Here is a 20,252-nt window from a genome sequence, read left to right on the forward strand (position 1 = left end):
GAAGTTTCATGTTTAGTGACATTTTCTTTTCGTATGTCAATCACTTCATTCTGTCAGTTTGTTTCACAAAGCAGCCATAAAATATTTTAAGAAACATTAATCTTCCTTGCAATCAGGAAAACATCAAACTGAGTTTTGGGAATATGACTTCAAGTTGACACAGACGCTTTAAAAGAATGAATAGCCTTTTTTAGCATCATTACATCAATCTGCTACACTGTGTGAAGCATAATTAAGTGTTACACAGCTGACTAGAGAACCGCTGCATTTTGCAGTGACTTCAAGTCTGTAGGTTAAATCAACAAAGCCAGTGTTCCCTTAAGAATAGTTTTTAATTTTTTTCCCACTTGATCGATAATTAATATTGGTGTCCCCTTCCTTTAAAAAGATGTCAAATATTTATGCTTCTTTACTACAACACGTGGCAACTTATTGGAGATGTTCAACTTGAAATAGAAATTCTCAGCTTGGAATAGAAAAAGCAAGTAATGAAAACTGACCCCAGTATTCCTAAATCAATCAGATGATAACCCATTATGCTTTCCTGCATGCATTGTTTTACAATTTATTTCAAGCTTTAGCTGTTGAACAAGATTAGAGTGCTACTATGAATTTTAGATCAACAGAAGAACCTCAAGTGATAGAAGCATAAACATGTTGGCCAGTATAAGATCTCACCACTAACTGCTCCTATACTAACTAGTCTTGGTCAAAAATGTGTTTGTTCTATTCACTTGCAATATTCTTGGCTATCATATGCCTGGAACTAGACTAGTTTTAGCTGTATAAAGGGTTGAACACAGTTACACAGAAGAAACAGTACATCTTGCCTGGCATTTACAATTTGTCTATGCACATCTTGGCTAAGAGTTAATTTATGCAGTCTGTATCATTCTATTCATAGGCTTGTATTAAAGCTGGATTTGCTTCAGCTGTTGTATTCACATTTTTGCAGTGAAAAGCAGTGTTACTGTGGGATTGCATTTTATTAAGAACCCCATAAAAAAGAATTTCAGAGCACAGGAGTCCATTACTCATATTACACAGTTCTCATCAAGAATTACATGCTGTAAGATCCCATAGACAAAGACTCAATAGCGTTAAAGCCCATCTCTTACATGCACTACTCAAGCCTTCAAAGCAGGAATGCAAGTCATCTCCAATTCCGATTTCCCTGGCAACTGTACTCTGAAGATGATGGCTTATGATTCACAGTGCTGCCAAAGCTTCCAAAGCTCTTTCGTTTGGCCTGTGGTAAGGTTCTGTTGCGTATATGCAAGGTAAGTATTGCAGTATCCTGAAGGCATGCTCCACCAGCTGTTCAGACTGGATTCATCCCACAATCCCAGTGTCCCACTAAAAGAATGCAGCCACCAAGAAACTAAATAAGCTGACTCTCCAAGAAAGCAAGGCAAATGCCAGTACCAGTTTTACTCCTTGTTGCTCTTCAGAAAGGGTCTGCTGCTCCCCCTTTCCTACGAAAGGCAAGTTAGAGTGATTGCACTATAACAGACTCGCCCATTCTTTGTCATCTTTATGATTAAGCTCTAAGTCACTGTCCAGGCTTTGACTAAGTCTGCAGGAGAAACAGGGTAGGAATAGGGGTATAGCACCTAGTTCTTCTGTCTCCTTGGGACAGCATGTGAAAAGCCACAGGAAGCCTCAGGAACACTGACCAGCCTTGCACATTCCTAACAGGAGGAATGCCTCACTCAGGAGTTTAATGGTTCACCCATCTACTTCAAACTGATGAGGACAGGTCCCATACAGAGGCACTACTATTACAGCTGTATGCAAGTTTCTGAAAAGCATGCTGGTTTTCTGAGGCTTCTACTCACCTTCCCTGTTAAGATGAGCCCTGAAGTGCTGTGCTACCCTGAACATAGTTCAGGACAAGAGATCCTCCAAGCACAACTTGTCAGTATCCTCTTAATCCCCAAGGAGAAATGACCACCCTGCCCTCTCAGGTGCTATGAGGGCAGAGGTAGTTGAGAGGATGCCTACCTGCAAAGACAGGGTGATCTACCAGTTGGATTACAATGCTTACAAATACCACAACTGTATCACAGGGCTGTCCCTGCTCTGTGGGTGTTGTATGGAAGTAGCTCTAGTGAATCAAGAAGAGGACATGGCATGATGAAAGATGACAGTTTGATTTTAAGCCCACATAATTCTCACTCACTTTGAGTGGCTTCTGATGCGCTCCTCACAGAGGAATCTTATGATAGGACAAAAAGCCTGAGGCATATTTGCCCAAAGTGCCAAGTGATCAATGCATAATAAGTCCCTGTGTGGAAGCCATTAACGTGCAGAATCTGAAAGCATCTCGTTCAAGGGTACAGCTATTTCGGTCAGATAATGAACACTGTCTTGTTTTGTATAACAATTTGGGTAGACAAGGTCCTCAAATCTTCAAATAGCTGTCCTAAAGCTTAAATTGTATCTACGTTTCTGTGGGTAAATAGTTATGATAGTAGTCATTACCAAGGTGACGCTGACCTTATGCCCTGTTTAACTATTGAACTAGCATACTTGAAGGCACACCTGTTGAACAAATTCAGAAGATATTATGTGACTAGTTACAGGACAATTCTCTAACATCCCAACACTGCTATTATTCAACTAAGACATCTATGGCTTCTAGTCTGAAATCTGTTCATGGTCATCCTTCTCTATCCTCCCCTCCATTTCACAACCCCATGCAACAAGCCAAACACAAACGCTGTCATCTCAAGGATTTTAATAGCACTGGCCAATTGAGAATAATAAAAACAAGTAGAAATAAAGTAATAATAAAGGTAAAAATATCAAGATAACATAGGAAGTATTCATTCCTGCTAATTAAATGAGGTAGCAAGCTGACTAACTTATGGGGCTGAGTTTTTATTTTTAATAATTTCTTAACAGCAGAGAATAATTTTTTGCAGATTCTTTAAGAAAGCTGCTCTCAGATGAAGTACATAAGCAGAAAGGAAGGAAAAAGATAACCATCAGGTAGCTCTGAAGCCAATATTTGCTTTCTACTTGGACTGACGCCAAATTAAGGTAATTCTGCTTAAATTCCAAGTTAGAACAAGCAGAAAGCTCCTCTGCTGAAGATGAGTTATATTGCTGTAACTGAGGAAAAGCTTGCCCCAGGAATCTGATTAGATCAATAATTTATGTGACTGCACATGGAATGTAGGCAAGACAACCAAAGAATCAAAAGTGAAGAAAAGCCAGTGGATCAGTTCATAGCTCCTAGTCCACTGTCATTAATTACATGATAGATGCCTGCAGAACTATCTGGCCTCCCAACAGATGCAGTTTAGACTGCATCAGTGCCAATTGATCCCAACCAAGACTGGGGTATTATTCTTGCAGTCAGCTCTGTTTTAGGGCTCAACACAAATCCTACCAAATTAACTTAGAACTTATCTTTTGACTTCAACACCAGTTAGAGCAAGCATTTAACTGGGCAAAGAATTACCCCAAAGGAAAATGAAAAATTTTTGAGACCAGAGTTCCTGATCACTGTCCATAACTGGACTAAAGTAAAAAGATATTCTATTTCTTTTGCTTTCCTATCACTTGAAACATTTAAAGTGCAGTTTAGGAACATTTCTGGAAGCAGAAATCTGCAGTTTGAAGGTAACGTTTCCACTTAAAAGATGATTCATTATTAAAAACAGGTCTGTACCATCTTCAGTAACCAAAAAAATTGCTATAAAAATAGAAATTTGAAAATAGACTGAATTCACATGTACCAGGTACCATTTCTAATGTAAAATTGGTTTAGTTTATGAAAAATATCTTTCCTTAAAAAAAGCATAGGCTTACAGTTATTATCACTAAGAAGGTCCACAGAATTCCTTCAGTACCTATTAAACACTATACTCTAGGCTTTTTGACAGGTGGGTCCTGCAGGCTGAACTTGGGAATTTCACATGAAGAAGCAAAAGGAATTCTTTTGGCTGACACCTTCTTCCCAATTGTTTCAATCTGAAAGAGAAAACACATTTAACAAGTGAGTGTGGCAAGCTAACATAATCATGTCAACTTACAAGGAATCTACAAATTAAATCCAGGACCATGACTACATTTCATGAACACTAGAACAATACAAGCCACAAAGCATGATGTGCCCAGGGACAGTTTCTGGGATTGGAGTCACAAATAGTTTAAAAAAACCCCAGCCTTTCACAGGTGTCTGCTTTGCTTATTTAAAACTGTGCCTTGCTAATTTGAACATTTATGTGCTTCCATAGGACTGTCAGTACAATACCACAAAATGTTTCTAGGTATTCGTAAAATGTGGGTTTGGCTTCCTTTGTCTAAAAATTTATACCCAGTAAATTAGAAGCTTTTTCCCCTCCTTAATGCAGTGGATTGTTTTTGAAACAATACAACTCTGAAAGGCTAAAGGCAGCTAACTCTGTATAAGAGAAAGCATGTAACAAAGCCAACACACACAAGTGCCAGGTACTGCTAAATTCAAAGAGTGAGACAGGTTCCCCTAATTTCTAGGTAAGACTAATGTAAATCACTAAGGACAGAGCTTGTAGAAGACAAAACACCAACTAGCAAAACAGTTCAGACACCCAGTAAATAAGGAGAGCTGTAGCTTTCCTCTTGAGTAAGTAGTGCAGGTTGGATGCAAAGCACCAAAAGACAAAATACTTCAACTATTTTAAATTTAACAAAAATTCAATTAATATATTCTAGACAGACATTTGAGTTAACTCTGAAAAGAGTTGTTTAAACAGTCATGTGAGTGGTATGCACCATATTTGCCCATAACAGCTTCAGTTGACTGGTTAAATCAATTTATACATGCCTGTTCACAAACAGGCTGTGTATAGTTTAAGTAGGGGAAAAAAAATATCAAGAGAGAAAGCCTATAGCCATTATGCAAGTAATCACAGTACTCACGAGTACACAGAATGAAACAACTGAAACACGCATGTGATCTGGCTTGTAGATTTTGTTCTGATTATGTCTTGCTGAGATGCTTCTATCAGATTATTCAGGGATTTGGTGATTTTAGTATTAGTCAAACTGTCTATGCTAGAAGTGCTTCAAGCCCTTCAGTCAAGGCTTATTCTGCCTCCCCCACTTGAGACCTGAGCAGTTATTTTTCTCAAATCAGAAATTACTTTACCTAGAATTAGAGCTTCACATTCATATCTCCTGAATTAAGCTTCCACTGTGGAAACAGGTTATAATTGAAATGGTAGGTGTGTTTAAAGTTCTTTAAAATCCAGTTTGAGAAAAAATAAAATAAAAACTGCCCAAATTCATAGATTTGGATTGTATGTAATGGAATTGCTATTGGCATCAAGCTGTCTATGCAATAACTTTTAACAAGGGCAGTGAAAAAGACTGGCCACCTAAAAACTTAAATTGTGGGGTTGTCCATTTAAGACAAAATCCTTTTTATTATTTTATACAGAGAATATAGGTAAATTGTTGAATGCTTTCTGGATGAAAAATCTGGATAATAAACCTGGATGACAAACTGGATTCTGGTTGGCAAACTCATGAAGTGGTTAAAAATTCAACTAGCATTTCACAGAAAAGTCACCCAAGAGCTATGAAACACAAAGGTACAATCTCTGATTTGGAAAGTCTTTAAGCCACAGACTTCAGAAGAGAAGTTTCTAGGAGAAATATCACACTGGTTATAGTTTGATATATAATTTGCTATTAGCTGAGCAAAATGCTTAGCTGAGAAGTTAAGCATTTGCTTCAGGGTCCTCTCTTTGGTGTAAACAGACACCATTGTTTTGATCTTCTGGCTGATATTAATCAATCACAAAGGACTAATCAATCATCTCCTCCAGCCTCCCATGTAACACTTTAGCATTTCAGTGACTTATCTTCAGATACATCTTTGTGTACAATGCTTTCATCTCCAACGTCAGCCAGCCTTGTGCAGACCTCAGGGAGAAAAGTCCAAAACTTCTCTTAGTAGTCTGTCCAAGTGGAGGATCTCACTGGCTGATAAACATTTGTTACCTGCATTACACCTTGTCTGGCTTTAAGTCTCATTCTCATGCCTTGGGTAAACCTGCTTATGTCTTTTGTGAAGAACAAAAAAGGGGTGTTTACAGCTTACATTTACTTCTGAAGGAGGCGTGTTTTGCTATCCCATTACTGTCAATTTTAAAGGCTGCTTTTTTTGATCAGTGGTGTTAAAATAAGGTTTCCAGGTAGGGGCTGTGGCACAGGTTAAAACATACACCAAATGCCAAGCTTAGCCCTTCTGCTGGGTGGTAGCAGCAAAAACTGCAGGACTTGAGGAAACTGAAGGGGCTAGTTTTGGAGTCAAATATCCTGCTGATTACCTAGAATGAAATTAGGAGTGAGATTTAGCAGTTTTTTTACATCTATCTTATAACTCTCCATGATTTCCCAGTCCAAAGCTTTACAGTTGGACTTGATGATCTTAAAGGTCTTTTTCAGCCTAAATGATTCTATGATTCTAAGGCATGCTTATACTCCTGAAAGTTGATGGCATAGTCTGATGTAGCTTGGGTTTTAACAGAGCATCAGTCTATGAAAATAGTAAGGCAATAATGGAGGAAGACAGCACTAGCAGAAAGACTTAAGTACGGACAGGTTTAGATTTAAATCCTCATCTGAAGAGTTTTTTTTCCCTTGCTACTCAGTCATTGCAGATGAAGAGAGAGCAAGAGGGGAAAAAAGCAGAAGGAAAGAAGCATAAAAAGCAGCATCACCCAGATAATTACCTGGAAGCCAATGACTTGTAGCTCATTGTGAAGATCATCTAGAACTCTCCTACCATCAAAGATAAATGCAGGCTTCAGCATCTTCTTATGAATACGTTCATAATCCAACTCCTGTAAAGGGCAATTAAACCAGAGAGAATAAATAAGTAGCATAACAATCCCTCTTTTTTTCTGTAGTTTAAATTGAAGATAACATTTACCTTAAACATGTCCCATTCAGTGCAAATTACAAGGGCATGAGCTCCATCACAGGCTTCATAAGGATCTTTACTGATAGTGACCAACCGAGACACTGTAACAGAAGAAAAATAAAGTCTTATTCTGCATACATCTTTAGCATCAATCTGGCACACTCCTGGCAAATGAGTCTCCTTCCTTCCCCTACACAAACAAGGAGTTTCAAGTCACTCACCTAGAGATATTTTCTATCAAGACATTTGTCACTTTGATTTCACTTATTTAAATGAAAGCAGCTTGTACCTGGCATCTGAATAGAGTCACTAAAATGTTTGAAGTTAAGCATTCAAATTTGATTTAAACTGTCACAAGAGCATCTCTAGAATTAGAAGTTACTATGGAGTGTTCAAATGCCAACTCTCACAAAGGTCATTGTCTGTACAATAGCAGCACAACACAGATCCTGTTTAACACTCAGTTCACACTAAAGAAGATACACATGGCTCACTAGGGGCTGCCTTCATCCTCTGACTGCCTCAGCAGCTGCCTAGAGGCAACCCTCCCCTCCCCCTCTAATCCAAGGGCATGTCAAATAATGTACACCCTTCACTCTTCATCACAGCTCATGTTCCTCCATTGTCTTCACCTCTAGAAGCCTGATCTAGCCTTCTCCCCCTCCCCAATAAGAAAAGCAAACAAAAAACCCAAATACATCCTGCTTCTCCCCAAGATTTTTCTAGTCATAGATGATTACTTTAAAGTTGTCTTGAATTTAAGGGAACAAATGAATTTGGAAGTGATATGAGGGAAGGCAGAATGCTCTACAGTGAATTCCAAAATTATTTCTTTATTTCTACTTTAGATATGGAAGCAAGAATTAAGGCAAGATAGGACTCAGGACACAAAGGAGCTGACAAAGCAACACTAGTCTCTCCTACTTCTGGACATTCTTCTTTCTCTTCCTTTCAATTATGCAGAGAGAAAATTCTTTGCATGTATTCAAATGAGTATTTATCAAAAGAAAAATATACAATAGCACAGAATTAGCATTTATCTATAAAAGCTATGGGGAATGGGAGAACAGTTACAGTAATCCTCTGAGCTATGACAACCTTCTAATAAGTGTAACCAACAGCACATCATTGCCAAGGTGAAGATGTGAAAATGAATTTATAGTATTTAAACAGACCTTATGTATTTTGAGAATAGGGTGTGGAGGGAAGGGGGGAAATAAGCTCTACGTGAGTGTTCTTACCTTGGTTATCTTCTGAGACACCTGGATGTGAGAGATCCAAGATGATTTGTTCCTTAGGTACTTTAGGATCATAGATATGGAGCTTTGCTCCTTCATCCATTAAATACTTGCTAATGTAGATACTGGATGACTCTCTAAGGAAGTGAATCAATCAGTTAAAGAACCAGGTGGCCTGTTCTAAGTAATGAAAGTCTTCATGTGTCATGATATGCAATGTCAGAGCTTTTATACCAGTTTTACATTAAACATCCTAGTGGTAATCCATGCCAGCAGCAAACTTGAAATCTCGAGGGACACCAAGGAGAGCAATATGAAAAATTTACACCTCTCTCGCTGAATCATGCAAGAAAGATACTAAGCTCCAGGACTCCTATTGGCCATAGTTAACAAGGCGTCAAGCTTATAAGCATTCCCCACAAACTGCAGTTGGAGAGTTGTATCAAGTTTGAGCTTTACAGCAAAACAGAATTAACCACCTATGGGAAACAGAGCTGAAACTTTGGCTTCATGTAGCAATTTAGAACCAGTTGTTAAAACGTTGCATTCTTTGCTGTGGAGAATGGAAGGACTCTGTCAAAATCTATCTTTGCTTATGCAAGTTATTAACGACTAGAGTTACCTGCTCCAGCTTCTGAGTGATTCAGGTATGTTGTAGAAGTCAAGAATCAATCGTCTCACCCATTTAAGAAAGACTAATCCTTGCTACAAACCAATTCAGTCACAAGAGGTTAAGGGTCCCATATCTGATCTATTTTTATTAATGCACTTCAGTTGGGGGGGCGGGGGTTAGCTGCATAGCTGGTGACAAGTGTAGGGAATCCACATTAGTGAACTGAATTCACTTTCTTACCTTGTGTCCCCAGTATCCTTTTTGAATGCAAACCCTAAAATAGCAATCTTCTTATCAGTGACAGTATTGAACAAGCTGTCAATAATGCGGGAAGCAAATCGTCTTCTCTGATAATCATTCATGTCTATTACCTGAAATCACATAAAGCATGATGGTACAGAAGGGAGCCATTTTAAACTATAAACAGATTCTTTTAGCAATCAAGCCAAGCTACCCACACAGAAGTTTAATAGAGTCTTAAAAGAGAAAGCTAAGTATTTTTACTCAGTATCATAAGTAACCCAAAGATTAAATTCAGTTAATTTATCAAATTCTCTTTTAATCAGTGACTGTAGATGCATATACACACATACTATCATGTATTATCTAGCTCAAAGGCTAGGATTTTTTCAGATTGCTTTTTTAAAAATCTACAACTTACTGTATTCTAGGCAGAAGAATGGAAAGTAGTTTCAGTGTTAAGAGTACCTGATGTCACATGGACATCCCATTGCCAGATCTACACTTCCTTATGTGCCATGTATAAACAACTGTGAGAACATTTTTAGCCTTTTTAATCCACACTAACCGTTTTCAATACACAAAACTAATGTGGTTAAACCAGATTAAGTGCCTCACTTTTGTTATTACATGAAGGTGGGTTAACTTACTCTGATTGTTCCTGTATTTTCCTCCAGCCTGCTTCATACTTTGATCTCCAGCCCTTAACACACAGAGGGCACTGGATCACTAGTAGAATAGGAAAGGTAGGTTCCCCCAGCTAGTCAGTGTTCAACATGGACTGAAAAGACTGCCATATAGAAATACTGCAAAGAATTGCTCTTAAAACAGCAAGAGAGCATAAAAGCATTAAAAGCACTTTAAACTAGTTTGTTTACATTAACAATGTAACCTTTTAGGCTTTTATTAAATAAAAAACTACCTCCACACAGAGCAAACTGTAAGTGTTCCTATGCCTTTGGGTTACCAAGGTACCGAGTAGGTTGTCTTTTGAGAAGGACCCTTGTGATCATAAAGGACAGAGCCAAACCAGTTTCTCTTTCAAGACAGTATTTATTTTTCCCTATTCATCAGATCATCAGTGAGGTAACATGGTTTGCTCCTGCAGCTCCAGGGCTTGTCTGTTGTCTGCTTACACCTTATAGTGAGTAAAAGCAGTAGCAAGTGTCAGAACCTATGGCTCCTTCTCTTTCCTACTGTGCCAATGCATCCAAGTCCTACACTGAACCAAACCTCTCCTGGATGCTTGTACAAGGTTCATGCAGTATGTTAAGTCTCTCTTCACTGATGGGACTGCAAGCCTCTCCACCATAGACTAGACCTATCCTAATGAAGTACATTTTTAAGGAAGATGTCAGTCTGAATCTCTTCAGAGGCAGGCAGCATAAAACCCATGTCTTCCTTGTCCCAAGCAATTAATGTAAGAGTTATAGTTGCAAGCAAGTAACTATGCCACTGACTAGCCCCTGGCTGGAGGTTAAGCTATCTGAATGGCATGTAGAAAGCTACTGGACATCACAGACAATGTAAGAATCTGACAAGGGTCACAGATAGCACCATGAGAGATGACTGAGTTTTACAAGCAGTTATGGGGGAATTATGAGTGAGATCAAGCCAAGCTTCAGACAACTGGAAGGGAGTATTAGGGACTTTTGGGGGAATAGAACCTTGTGAAGCCAACAGAGCTTAAGTAATACTATGAACAGTGCAACATGGCCATGATGACCTAGGTAATGGTAGAAGAAATACTGGACTTCGATATGGATGTGGCACAACTGACCAATGATGAAAAAGTAATTGTGGGCAGTTTGTTTATTTGGCAGCAGTGTGGGCTGGAGAAAAGTGAGGGGGGGAAAGGCTAGCCAAAAGGAAGATTTAAAAAAAAAAAAAAAAAGGAAAGCTGCTAATAAGGTAGGCAAATCATGTGCTTGGTATTCTGGGGGCACCTTCTAGGCAGCTTTGTACTCGATCACCACAGCCTAAGCTGTTCTTTTGATCATACCACTTATGTCAAAGCTGCTTCCTCAGTCAGGACTGGGAATAAGGGTGAGGTGTTTTCACTGGTTAATAGGGAAACACTTGCTAGTACAGACTGAGCATCCTGGTATTGCTGCATCCGTGCTAGGCCTGAGAGCATCCACATCTTCCCAACCATTCCTAACATTAACCAGGGAACAGCAGCAACCACGTTTATTTAAAAGAACAGCAAGTTCTGCCAAGTTCCGAAAGAAGAGGAACTGTGTAAGCAGACCCTGAGAAAAAGATCATAAGCTCTGAATTCAAAGCGGACAGAGATAACCAAGTGCAAGAGGAAGACAGGAGTCCAGACATGCTTGTACTTCACATTTTCTACTGCTACTTCTAGACAACTTCCCAATCCATTTGATCCAGACAACTTAATTCACCCCAAAAAAGCCTAAGCAGCTAGGAGTATCAAATGCCAGTGTTAGGCTGAGGGCCCTAAAATGTAAAGATAATCAACATTAAGGTATCTGCTCCTTAAAGCTGAAACAGATTATATGTGGACAATGCTCAAAAGCTCAATGCCTGAAAGCTGAATACTGAAGAAACACCACCCCCTCAAAAAAATTAGTGACGAACTTGTACCTGTTGCCAGTAGCGGGCTACTTCAGGTAAGTTCAGTGCCTCACAGAGGTACACTAAATTCAAGACATCCTTCTGAAAACAGCTACCTCCAAACCCTGAAAGAGAAAATGGTTATTTTGCAGGTGACTGAGGTACTGTTCTAACCCCATCTTTGGAATCAAGTAGTTTTTGGCAATCATTGACATAGTCAGCATTGTAATTTTTCCCAGTATTTCACTGCTAGCAAATGAAAACCTTAAGAATGTCTCAAACTTCAACTCCTGGACCTACTTACTTTGTCAATTACAGAAGCCTTAAAATCTGCTTCAGGTCCCACTGAAGTCAATGGAAGTTTTAATCCAGTCTCAGGGAAACATATGGTAAGAGAGCCCCTAGTTTTTTATTATTACAAGTGGGTGGACAAGCTCCTGGGTTTGCTCTCCCCCCACCTAGAGATTTAGATTAATATTTCTCAGAACAAGTATGTTAAGATCAGATTCTTTCCTCCCCCACCTCCAAATGGTTATCTACTCATTGCCAAGAACCAAATGATCACCAGAGCTGACTAAAGGAGAACTGAGACAATTAACAATTAACAGAAGGATCCTTGACCGCTAGAACTTTGCTCAGCAGAGTCCCAGAAGCAACACATTGTAGAAGGAATTATAATAACCTAATAGAAATGTTGGTAATGTATTTACTATCTACTTTTCATTCTTGCATAGACTCTAGGAAAGGTTATATTTAATAAGGTTATTTTAAAGTCACACTCTCTCTTTCTATCACGAAGACTGTAGCCATATAGATAGACTTTAGTCTTCTTCCATAAGTTTGAAAGTTTGTTGTACTGATCACCACTTTATCACATCTTACTCTCTAGTAAATCTAAACAACTGAATTCATCCTACAAATTAGAAGTTGCCATTACACATTCTGACCTAGAGACATCCCTTTCCTCAGGCCACTGGCAGCGACTCCCAAAGAAAATTGCAGCAGTTACAATTGGGAAGACATCTTGGAGAGCACTATCATCAGCGGTGCTCCAGAAAAATAAAGTTGCAGCTTTTCTTTCCAGTGTCCCAGGCAGAATAAACCATGCACTCTGAAATCCTGGGTGTCTACAGCAACCTCAGTCCTAGACATTTTACCAGAAAAACTGATTTATGCTAGTACTCTACAGCAATATTTTCACACACTCATGCTGTAGAAGATTTTGGAGTATCAGATCACTTACTTCAAAACACTACTAGTAGACCTATTGCACTGTTAAACAGAAGCCCACAAGAAAAAAAAAAAAAAAAAAGAAGGGGGGGTGGTGGCAGAGGTGGAATTTTTCATTTACCGACACTGGCTTTGAGAAACTTATTTCCAATTCTTTGGTCTGTTCCAATAGCTCTTGCTACTTCTTCAACATCTGCTCCTGTAGCTTCACACAGAGCACTGATTGAGTTAATGCTGCTGATTCTTTGGGCAAGGAAAGCATTAGCTGCCTGTAAATAAAAAACATAGTAAAGAGAACTTGATTTTTCCAGAAACCAAGAGGGCCACAGACTGAAGGGAGTTACTACTGGAAGGATTACTTTAGTATCTATGTAACTCTGTTGAGATACAAAATGGTAACATAACTAGTTTAATACATAAATGCCAGTTAATGGGATCTAAGGAAAAATAATTTAATGCTTAACTTGCAGAGTTTGAACTGTTTTATGATGGTAACCAGTTTTTGCAGCACTGGAAGTTTTGGCTTAGTAATAAGTAACACACCAATAAAAGTGAGAAAAGGATTTCATGGAAAGTTAGTATCATCTATTAGCCCAGCTGAGATAATTGGAAAAAAAGAAGAAGATACTTTGATACACATACTGGGTCCTCCCAACCTCATGTCTTTCCTAGCTGCATCACTCCGCATCAGTGAACTTGTGCTTCTGAGCTTTATCTCAGTTACACCTTTTGCTCATTGCAGACAACAGCAGTGAGTAACACTAACCAGTTTAGAAAGTTCTGATGACCAAGTATTGGTTGTGAGGATTTTTTCTTTGGGCACCCAGTGCTCATAAACAGCACAAAGAGCACGGACAGCTTTCTGTCCCTCTGGAGAATCATCTCCACCAATAAGCACTCTGTCTGGGTTCTTCAGGTCCTTGATGGCTGTTCCTTCTGCAAGGAACTCTGGGTTAGACAGCACCTAGAGGCACAGGAATAAAGAACAACAGATAAAAGCCAAAAGCAACCACCAGCCTTTAAATACACAACTCAAAGATTACACTTGCCTGCAAATCCAAGTTAGGCTTAGTATTAGCATCAAATATTCGACGAATGCTCTCTGCAGCACGTACTGGTACTGTGCTTTTCTCAGTGACAATTTTATAGCCATTTGAATTTTGTACAATTCGTCTAGCGCAAGCTTCAATGTATTTCAGATCAGCTGCTCGGCCTTTTCCCATCCCATAGGTCTTTGTTGGAGTGTTAACCTAGTTACAAATACATGGAGGGGGAAAGAAATGTTACAGGTCTCATAACACAAGAGGTACTGACAAGGTGAAATTGTTAAGAATGACAGACATTTTCCTTCCCAGAGTCCAACTTGCTTCTACCCCAGAATTATTCCAGTTACCATATCAGATGGCCAGCTATTAGCTTTCTCAATTACCCATTTTGTCTTCTAAAGAAAGCTCATTGACCTCTATCCAAACAGAATTTAAACAAGAGCAATTCATAGCAGCTCTGCAGGCTTCAGTGAAACTTGGTTCTTAGTCTGGAAACACCAGTAATTTCTTCATGATTACAGCCAGTCATCTTTTGTTTTCTGTCCCACATTAGGGGTGTGAAAATTCATGTAAGAATCTTGCAGCTAGTGAGGCAGTTAGTTTAAACCCACTTTGCAGTGAAACTTAAGTGTAGAGCTGCTGAAAACTGCTATACTGCAGTACATAGAAAAGGCAACGTGAGGGAAAACACATCATTTAGATTAAGACAGAGGGTCCTTTTCATTGCAAACTGAAAGAAGAAATGGCAACAACACGTAAAACACAACAGCATGTTTTAAGCCAAGGACAGGTGGCAATATATGGGCTGTATTAGTGGCAGTCATCCAGCCAAGTAGCATTCATTTTAGACTTAATGGAGAAAAATACTATCAGAAAAGACAGCTCTGTACTGAGGTGCCCTAACAAAAAGGAGCTCTCAAGAAAAGAGGACTTAAGTAACAAAAAACTCAACTGTGGCCTACCAAGATGAATAGCAATTAGTTCTTTTGGATTCTGCATTAGGAACAACCTTCTAGATTACAAAAGTTCACACAGTTTATGTTTGATTGGATCCTCTTCCTAGTGGTGTCAACAGCTTAGACATATTAAAGCTAGAAAATATTAAAACCAGCCCCTCTTCCATTGATACACTGTTTCTTAAAAGCTTCTAGAAGTCATCTTTGTAACCCAATAATCAGTATATGACTTTGCATCCCTATCTAAGAACCGTATCAGTATTATTAAAGTCCCATAGATCTCATTTGTACGCTGCAGTGACAGATCTGCACTATATGCTGCTCTAAGACCCCATACATCTAACCAAGCTAAACATCAACATAATTTTGACTTAGAGCCTGTTCATTGTCAAATGTTCTACTGGCTATAAGAAACAGATAAAAATAAAATAAAAAGGTTACTTAGCATTTTTCCCACCGTACACAGAAAGACAAGGAGAAAACTAACACAGTGACATGACATTGCTAACCGAATCTATATGACAAAACAAAACCCTCTTCCTAACATAAAAGCAACATAATTATTTGATAAGGAAGAAAAAGAAAAAAGAAAAAAAAAAGACAAACACATACAACCACCTTCTCCCCCTAAACTTACAGAAATAAATACAAGATCAGCTTCTCTAATGGCATCATCAATACTGGTGGAAAAGAAGAGGTTTCTTCCTCGACAGGATTCTACCACTTCTTTTAACCCTGGCTGAAAAAAGCAGGAAAAAGTTAAGGTTAATACAGTTAGAACAACAGTAAACCGCATGCCCAAACAAATAGCATATCATTTCAGATACAGAAAGATTTTTTTTTCCTCAGTGTGGCATGTTTTCAGTCTGCCAGATGTAAAGTAAAGCTTCTGTAGATTTTAATAATGAAAAAAATAAAGCCCTTTCTTATTCAAAACACATAAAATGCTGTCTCAAAAGTTTCAGCCACACTGAATTATTTGCACAACCAGAGTTTAGACTCCAGTTATTCCCATGCTCATTTCTATTACCATGAGCAACAATTAAAGAAATACTGATAGAGTGATCTTAAGTAGATTCAAGAAGTAAAGTCTTACAATATTCTCTAAGCTGCAAACAAAAGAGGTGGTCCAAACTCTCCTTTTCCTTTCAGCTACACGTTCCATGATCTCCCCAACATCAGATCTAAAACTGATTCAGCACAAAAAAAACCCCCACCACCCACAAAGAAGTCTTCCACCAAATTAGCAAGCCCAGATCCAGCAAAAGAAAGGCAGGGGAGACACACAGGAGATAAAAACCACTCCTTTTGGCAACCACCCATCTTTGGACCAGATTAAACTTACCATGGCACCACACCTGCAGCGTGGAAGAATCACAGGCACAATTTGACAAGACTCTTTCCAGAGACACATACTGTGCCATATCACTTTCCTTTCCCTTAGCACCTCCACTCAGACAAGAGGAGCAGGAGGCTAGGTGTACATGAGCAACCCCCCATATTAGAATGGTCTACAAAATGATTTAACTAAGATATAGTTGTCATAGATAAAAGAAACCTTTCTTTTTTGTTTGAAAAATAAAGTCATACACTGTCACCTGGCAATCAAATCTCCAACTTGAGACACCTATCATGACACAAGATATTTGAGTAAGTGCCAGAAAGGCAAAGGTTCACTGGAGGGAGAGAGAAGAAAACAAAGCAGAAGCTTTCTTACGCAAGACATTTTTGCTGTCTCACTTTATACCAAATACCTACTTAAAAGGAAAACAAAGGTCAGCACAGGCAGAACAATATGTATTACAACCCATCAGATGTTCCAACTATGGTCTTACTGGGATGTAAATAGAAAGGCAGCCCACTAGACAATTTCTGACACTGGAAAGAAAAATCCCCAAACAAAAAAAATACAGAAAACCTCACTGTGCAATGACTCAATTTTATAACTGTCTGAACTAATTCTTGGCAGCTTTTGTACATTCTCTGTAAGCAAAGGACACCATTCCAGGAAACAGATGTTATGAGTTTGCATTTAGTTGTTTTTTTTTTTAAAAAAAACATGCCAAGACTAGCTCTACTTTAACTCATTCAGTCTGTTTATAGGAAACAAAGTACTTGCTTTCACAATCTTTATTCGTGTCTCACCTGCTAATCTGAGCATTATACATATTTTCCTCTGAATAAGTACGACAAAGGAGGCCTATTCATCTTCACTTAAAGAGTCACAGTATAGGTTTGGTTTTAAGAGGGAAGAAACCCAACTGCATTAGTGTTACAGCACAGGCAGGATTCAGAAGACTCCTTATAGCAAAAGAGTAACTGTTAGTACCAGGGAACATGCCTTGTCCTTGGGAGCCCAGTGAAGATAAGTTTTCACTCTCATTAAAGAAAAGAGCTCAAACCTATAAAAACTATATCTCATGAAAGGATGAAGGAAAGAGCCCTATTCTTTAAGGGTGAAAAAGAATGAAAAATAACAAGTGCTAAGAGAAGCAAAACAGAAAAATGCTTTCTATATCTTAAAGTTATTCTGTAATGAAGGAGTGACAGTGCAATACATTTAAAAATAATTTTTATTTGGTCTAGTCTTCCCAGGCCAGATTGGAGGTTTATGGTACAAGTGAATCAGGAACATGACTGTCCCCATCTTACAACATGGTTAAGACGGGCAGCACAGATGGCATTTCGGCAGTATTCAGAATGGGAATAAAGCTTACCACTCAGTATTACACACTCATACTGTGCTACAATGCAGCAGATAATATCTATAACTGAGTAAGAGGACTATGTTGTGATTAAATAGGGTCCCAAAAGAAAGTCAGCATGATTTAGCACAATTCACTATATATACAGTTACATTTTTCCCTACTAGGCCCTTCATATATGACCCTGAAATACTGGCCTGCACCATACATATTAAGTTATTTCAAAAATCTGGTTTAATGAGCAGTCGAGACAAGCAGCTGTTCCAGAATACTCTTTTTGAAGGACATCACCGTGCTATACTTATCAAGCTTCAGAAGTGGGCCATGTGGAAATGCCATGTGGTAGGAGGGAAGCAAATGCAACACTGGTGGGAAGAAGAGACAACAGCGAGACAAGTTTACCTCATAGATTGGGAGCGTATCGGAATTCCAGGCATTGATTCGGGCCTCATTGACATCCACAACAGTAACTTTGATACTGGGACACATCTGTGCAATAACACTACAGGTCGGCCCACCGACATAACCAGCACCGATGCAGCAAATCTTCTTAATTTCAAACATGATTGCTCTAGGAAGAGGAGAGGGGAAAAGGAGAATCAGGAGTTAAAAATGAAAACGCTGGCCAGCAGCTCAAGGAAATAAAGAGAAATAACGATCTGAGACTCTGTTATGCTGTCACAGAGGGAAACATTTTCCTACAGCTGACCTCTTGAAGCGAACTGCCGTTACTCTCTCCCACCCGGGAAGGCTGTGGAGCCCGCCCCGCTCCCGGAGCGCCCGCTCACGCAGACCGTTGAGGAAGCGCTTTCTGTGGTCGCTTCGGAGCCTGCCGGCGTAAATACCACCCCCTTAGGCCGAGAAGCTGCTGATGCCACCACAGTCCCAGGCATGAGCAGCGACCGCAGCCGCAGGCAGCGCACAGCGGGAGGGACCGGCGCAGCCCCGCGGCGGGCAGAGCCGCGCCAGGCCCCGCTCGGCCGGGACCCCCGCGCCGGCCCCGGCCCCCGCCCTGTCCCCGCAGACCCTCGGCCGGGAAAGGCGCCGGCGGCGCGGAGGCCGCGGCTCTCGCCTTCCCCCCCGGTGGAGGGAGCGGGCCGGGAGCCGACGTCGCTGCTCCCCGGGCGGCTGGGGCCGCGGCCGACCGCCGCGGGCTCCATCCCCGGTTCCCGCCTGCGGCGGCGGAGAGCGGCTCCCCGGCCGCAACCCGGCCCCGCGCTCTGGGGAGGGGGGGGGGCGGCAGCTGACGGTAAAGGCCGCCGCCCCCGCCCCGTGGAGCCCCTAGGGAAGGCAGCGGGGGGACCCACAGCCGGCACCGAAGCCGCAGCCCAGAAGACTTACTGCGGGCGGGCGCGGTCCTACCCCGCCGACCGCGAATCGAGCCGGAGGGCTGCGGCGAGGATGCTCGGCGAGCTCAGGGCGGCGCTCCGCTACGAGCAGAGCGGCGGCGGCGGCGGCTATTTAAAGGGCCGCCGCGGGGCCGAGGCGGCTGTTTCATCCCGCGGACGCCGAGCGAAGCCGGCCCCGCCTCCCTCCCTCCCTCCCTCCCTCCCTTCCACACGGGGGGCGGAGGCCGGCGGCCGGCGCGGAGCCCGCCCCGCCGCCTCCCCGCCCCGCCGCGCTGCTGGCGAATGGAGGCCGGACACCTCAGGCGGCGCCGCCGGCGCAGGCAGGGCCCGGCCCCGCCACCGCACGGGCGGCTGAGGGACCGCAGGGCCCCCGGGCCCGGCTGGGGTCTCCGCGGCCTGGCCTCGGGCCGGGGCCTGGGCGGGCCCCGCCGCAGCGTCTTCCTTCAGCCCTGAGGGAGGGAAGGAGGGAGAGCGGCGCCTCTCGGGGCGCTCGGCGCCCTCGGGCGGGACCGTGCCTCCGGCGGCCTTTTCCCCACGCGTCGGTCTGGGGGGGGAGGTGTTACACCTCGTTCCCTTTGCCTTTTTGTTGTTGTTTTGTTTTGTTTTCGTCATGGCGGCCGGCCCGCTGGCTGGTCTCGCTACCGCTTTGTGGGAGATGGGTCGAGGCTGCGGCCTGCCCCCCCCGAGAGCCACTGGAAGGGTCCCCAGACTGCCTCGTCTCTGGTGAGGGGGCTGGCGCAGCGGGGAGCGAGTGCTCCTGCGGGCCCCGCCACGCGCAGCGCCCCCGCCCCGGGCACCTCCGGCTTGGCCGCTCAGGCCTGGGCTCCCAGGGGAGGACGGCTGCCACCCGTGGGGCAGGGGAGTTCGGCAGGGTGCCTCGCTCAGCTGTTCCCCTCTTCCGCCTCGGTGTTTTTAGAAGAGACGGGTTTCGGTGGTCGAATATGCCTGTGAATAATTTTTGGTCCTTCAGCTGCGATTGCTGTGAAGCAATACTCCAATGTTTGCGCTCTCTCCCGTAGTGTAGCGCCATCCCAACAGAAGTGAATAGAAACGTGGATAAGTAACAGTGAAGTACAGTGTTCAAAGTCCAGATTGCAAGCATTGCCAGAGGAAGGAAATACAACGAGCTGTCACTCTTGCCCTCATGAGCTGGGCACTGCCCACGGATCTCCTGCCTAGTTGTGTCAAAGTTCTCAGATACTACTCCTGCCTTTTGTATAAACGTGATATGTTACTAGTATACTTCATCTGACTTTGGGAGCAGAAAGATTGTGAGAAATCTGCCGTCTTTTCTTTCCCGGTGCATTGAAGTTCACTTATACTGCATCTCCTAGAAGCTGGGGGTTTTTTGCTGCATCTGCAATACTGCAGTATTT

At 41.8% G+C, this 20,252-nt stretch overlaps 1 protein-coding gene across 2 annotated transcripts; it reads right to left on the reverse strand.

Annotated features, from left to right (window-relative positions):
• Window positions 1–2,723: 2,723 nt before the first annotated feature.
• UGDH (UDP-glucose 6-dehydrogenase) lies at window positions 2,724–19,024 on the reverse strand. Of its 2 annotated transcripts, none has more exons than XM_075024630.1 (12): window positions 18,869–19,024; window positions 17,930–18,098; window positions 15,460–15,561; window positions 13,870–14,070; window positions 13,587–13,784; window positions 12,942–13,089; window positions 11,621–11,715; window positions 9,014–9,144; window positions 8,164–8,297; window positions 6,932–7,023; window positions 6,732–6,842; window positions 2,724–3,981 (listed from the first exon to the last, which is right to left on the reverse strand). In XM_075024630.1, exons 2-12 carry the CDS (start codon window positions 18,089–18,091, stop codon window positions 3,871–3,873), a joined length of 1,485 nt encoding a protein of 494 aa, XP_074880731.1. In that variant the 5' UTR covers window positions 18,092–18,098; window positions 18,869–19,024; the 3' UTR covers window positions 2,724–3,870. The 2 variants fall into 2 exon arrangements, with proteins under 2 accessions (XP_074880731.1, XP_074880741.1); XM_075024640.1 differs by lacking the exon at window positions 18,869–19,024 and adding an exon at window positions 18,237–18,823.
• Window positions 19,025–20,252: the final 1,228 nt, after the last annotated feature.

This window comes from Buteo buteo, chromosome 1, assembly GCF_964188355.1.
Source record: "Buteo buteo chromosome 1, bButBut1.hap1.1, whole genome shotgun sequence".
NCBI classification, from domain to species: Eukaryota; Metazoa; Chordata; class Aves; order Accipitriformes; family Accipitridae; genus Buteo; species Buteo buteo.

Excerpts from the sequence above, each read along its gene's own strand:
- UGDH (XM_075024630.1), bottom strand. The coding sequence starts at position 18,091 with ATGTTTGAAATTAAGAAGATTTGCTGCATCGGTGCTGGTTATGTCGGT. Across the intron at positions 14,071-15,459 it reads CTGATCTTGTATTTATTTCT|GTTAACACTCCAACAAAGAC; the intron begins GTAAGTTTAGGG and ends ATTTGTAACTAG. Across the intron at positions 9,145-11,620 it reads TAGCCCGCTACTGGCAACAG|GTAATAGACATGAATGATTA; the intron begins GTACAAGTTCGT and ends ATGTGATTTCAG.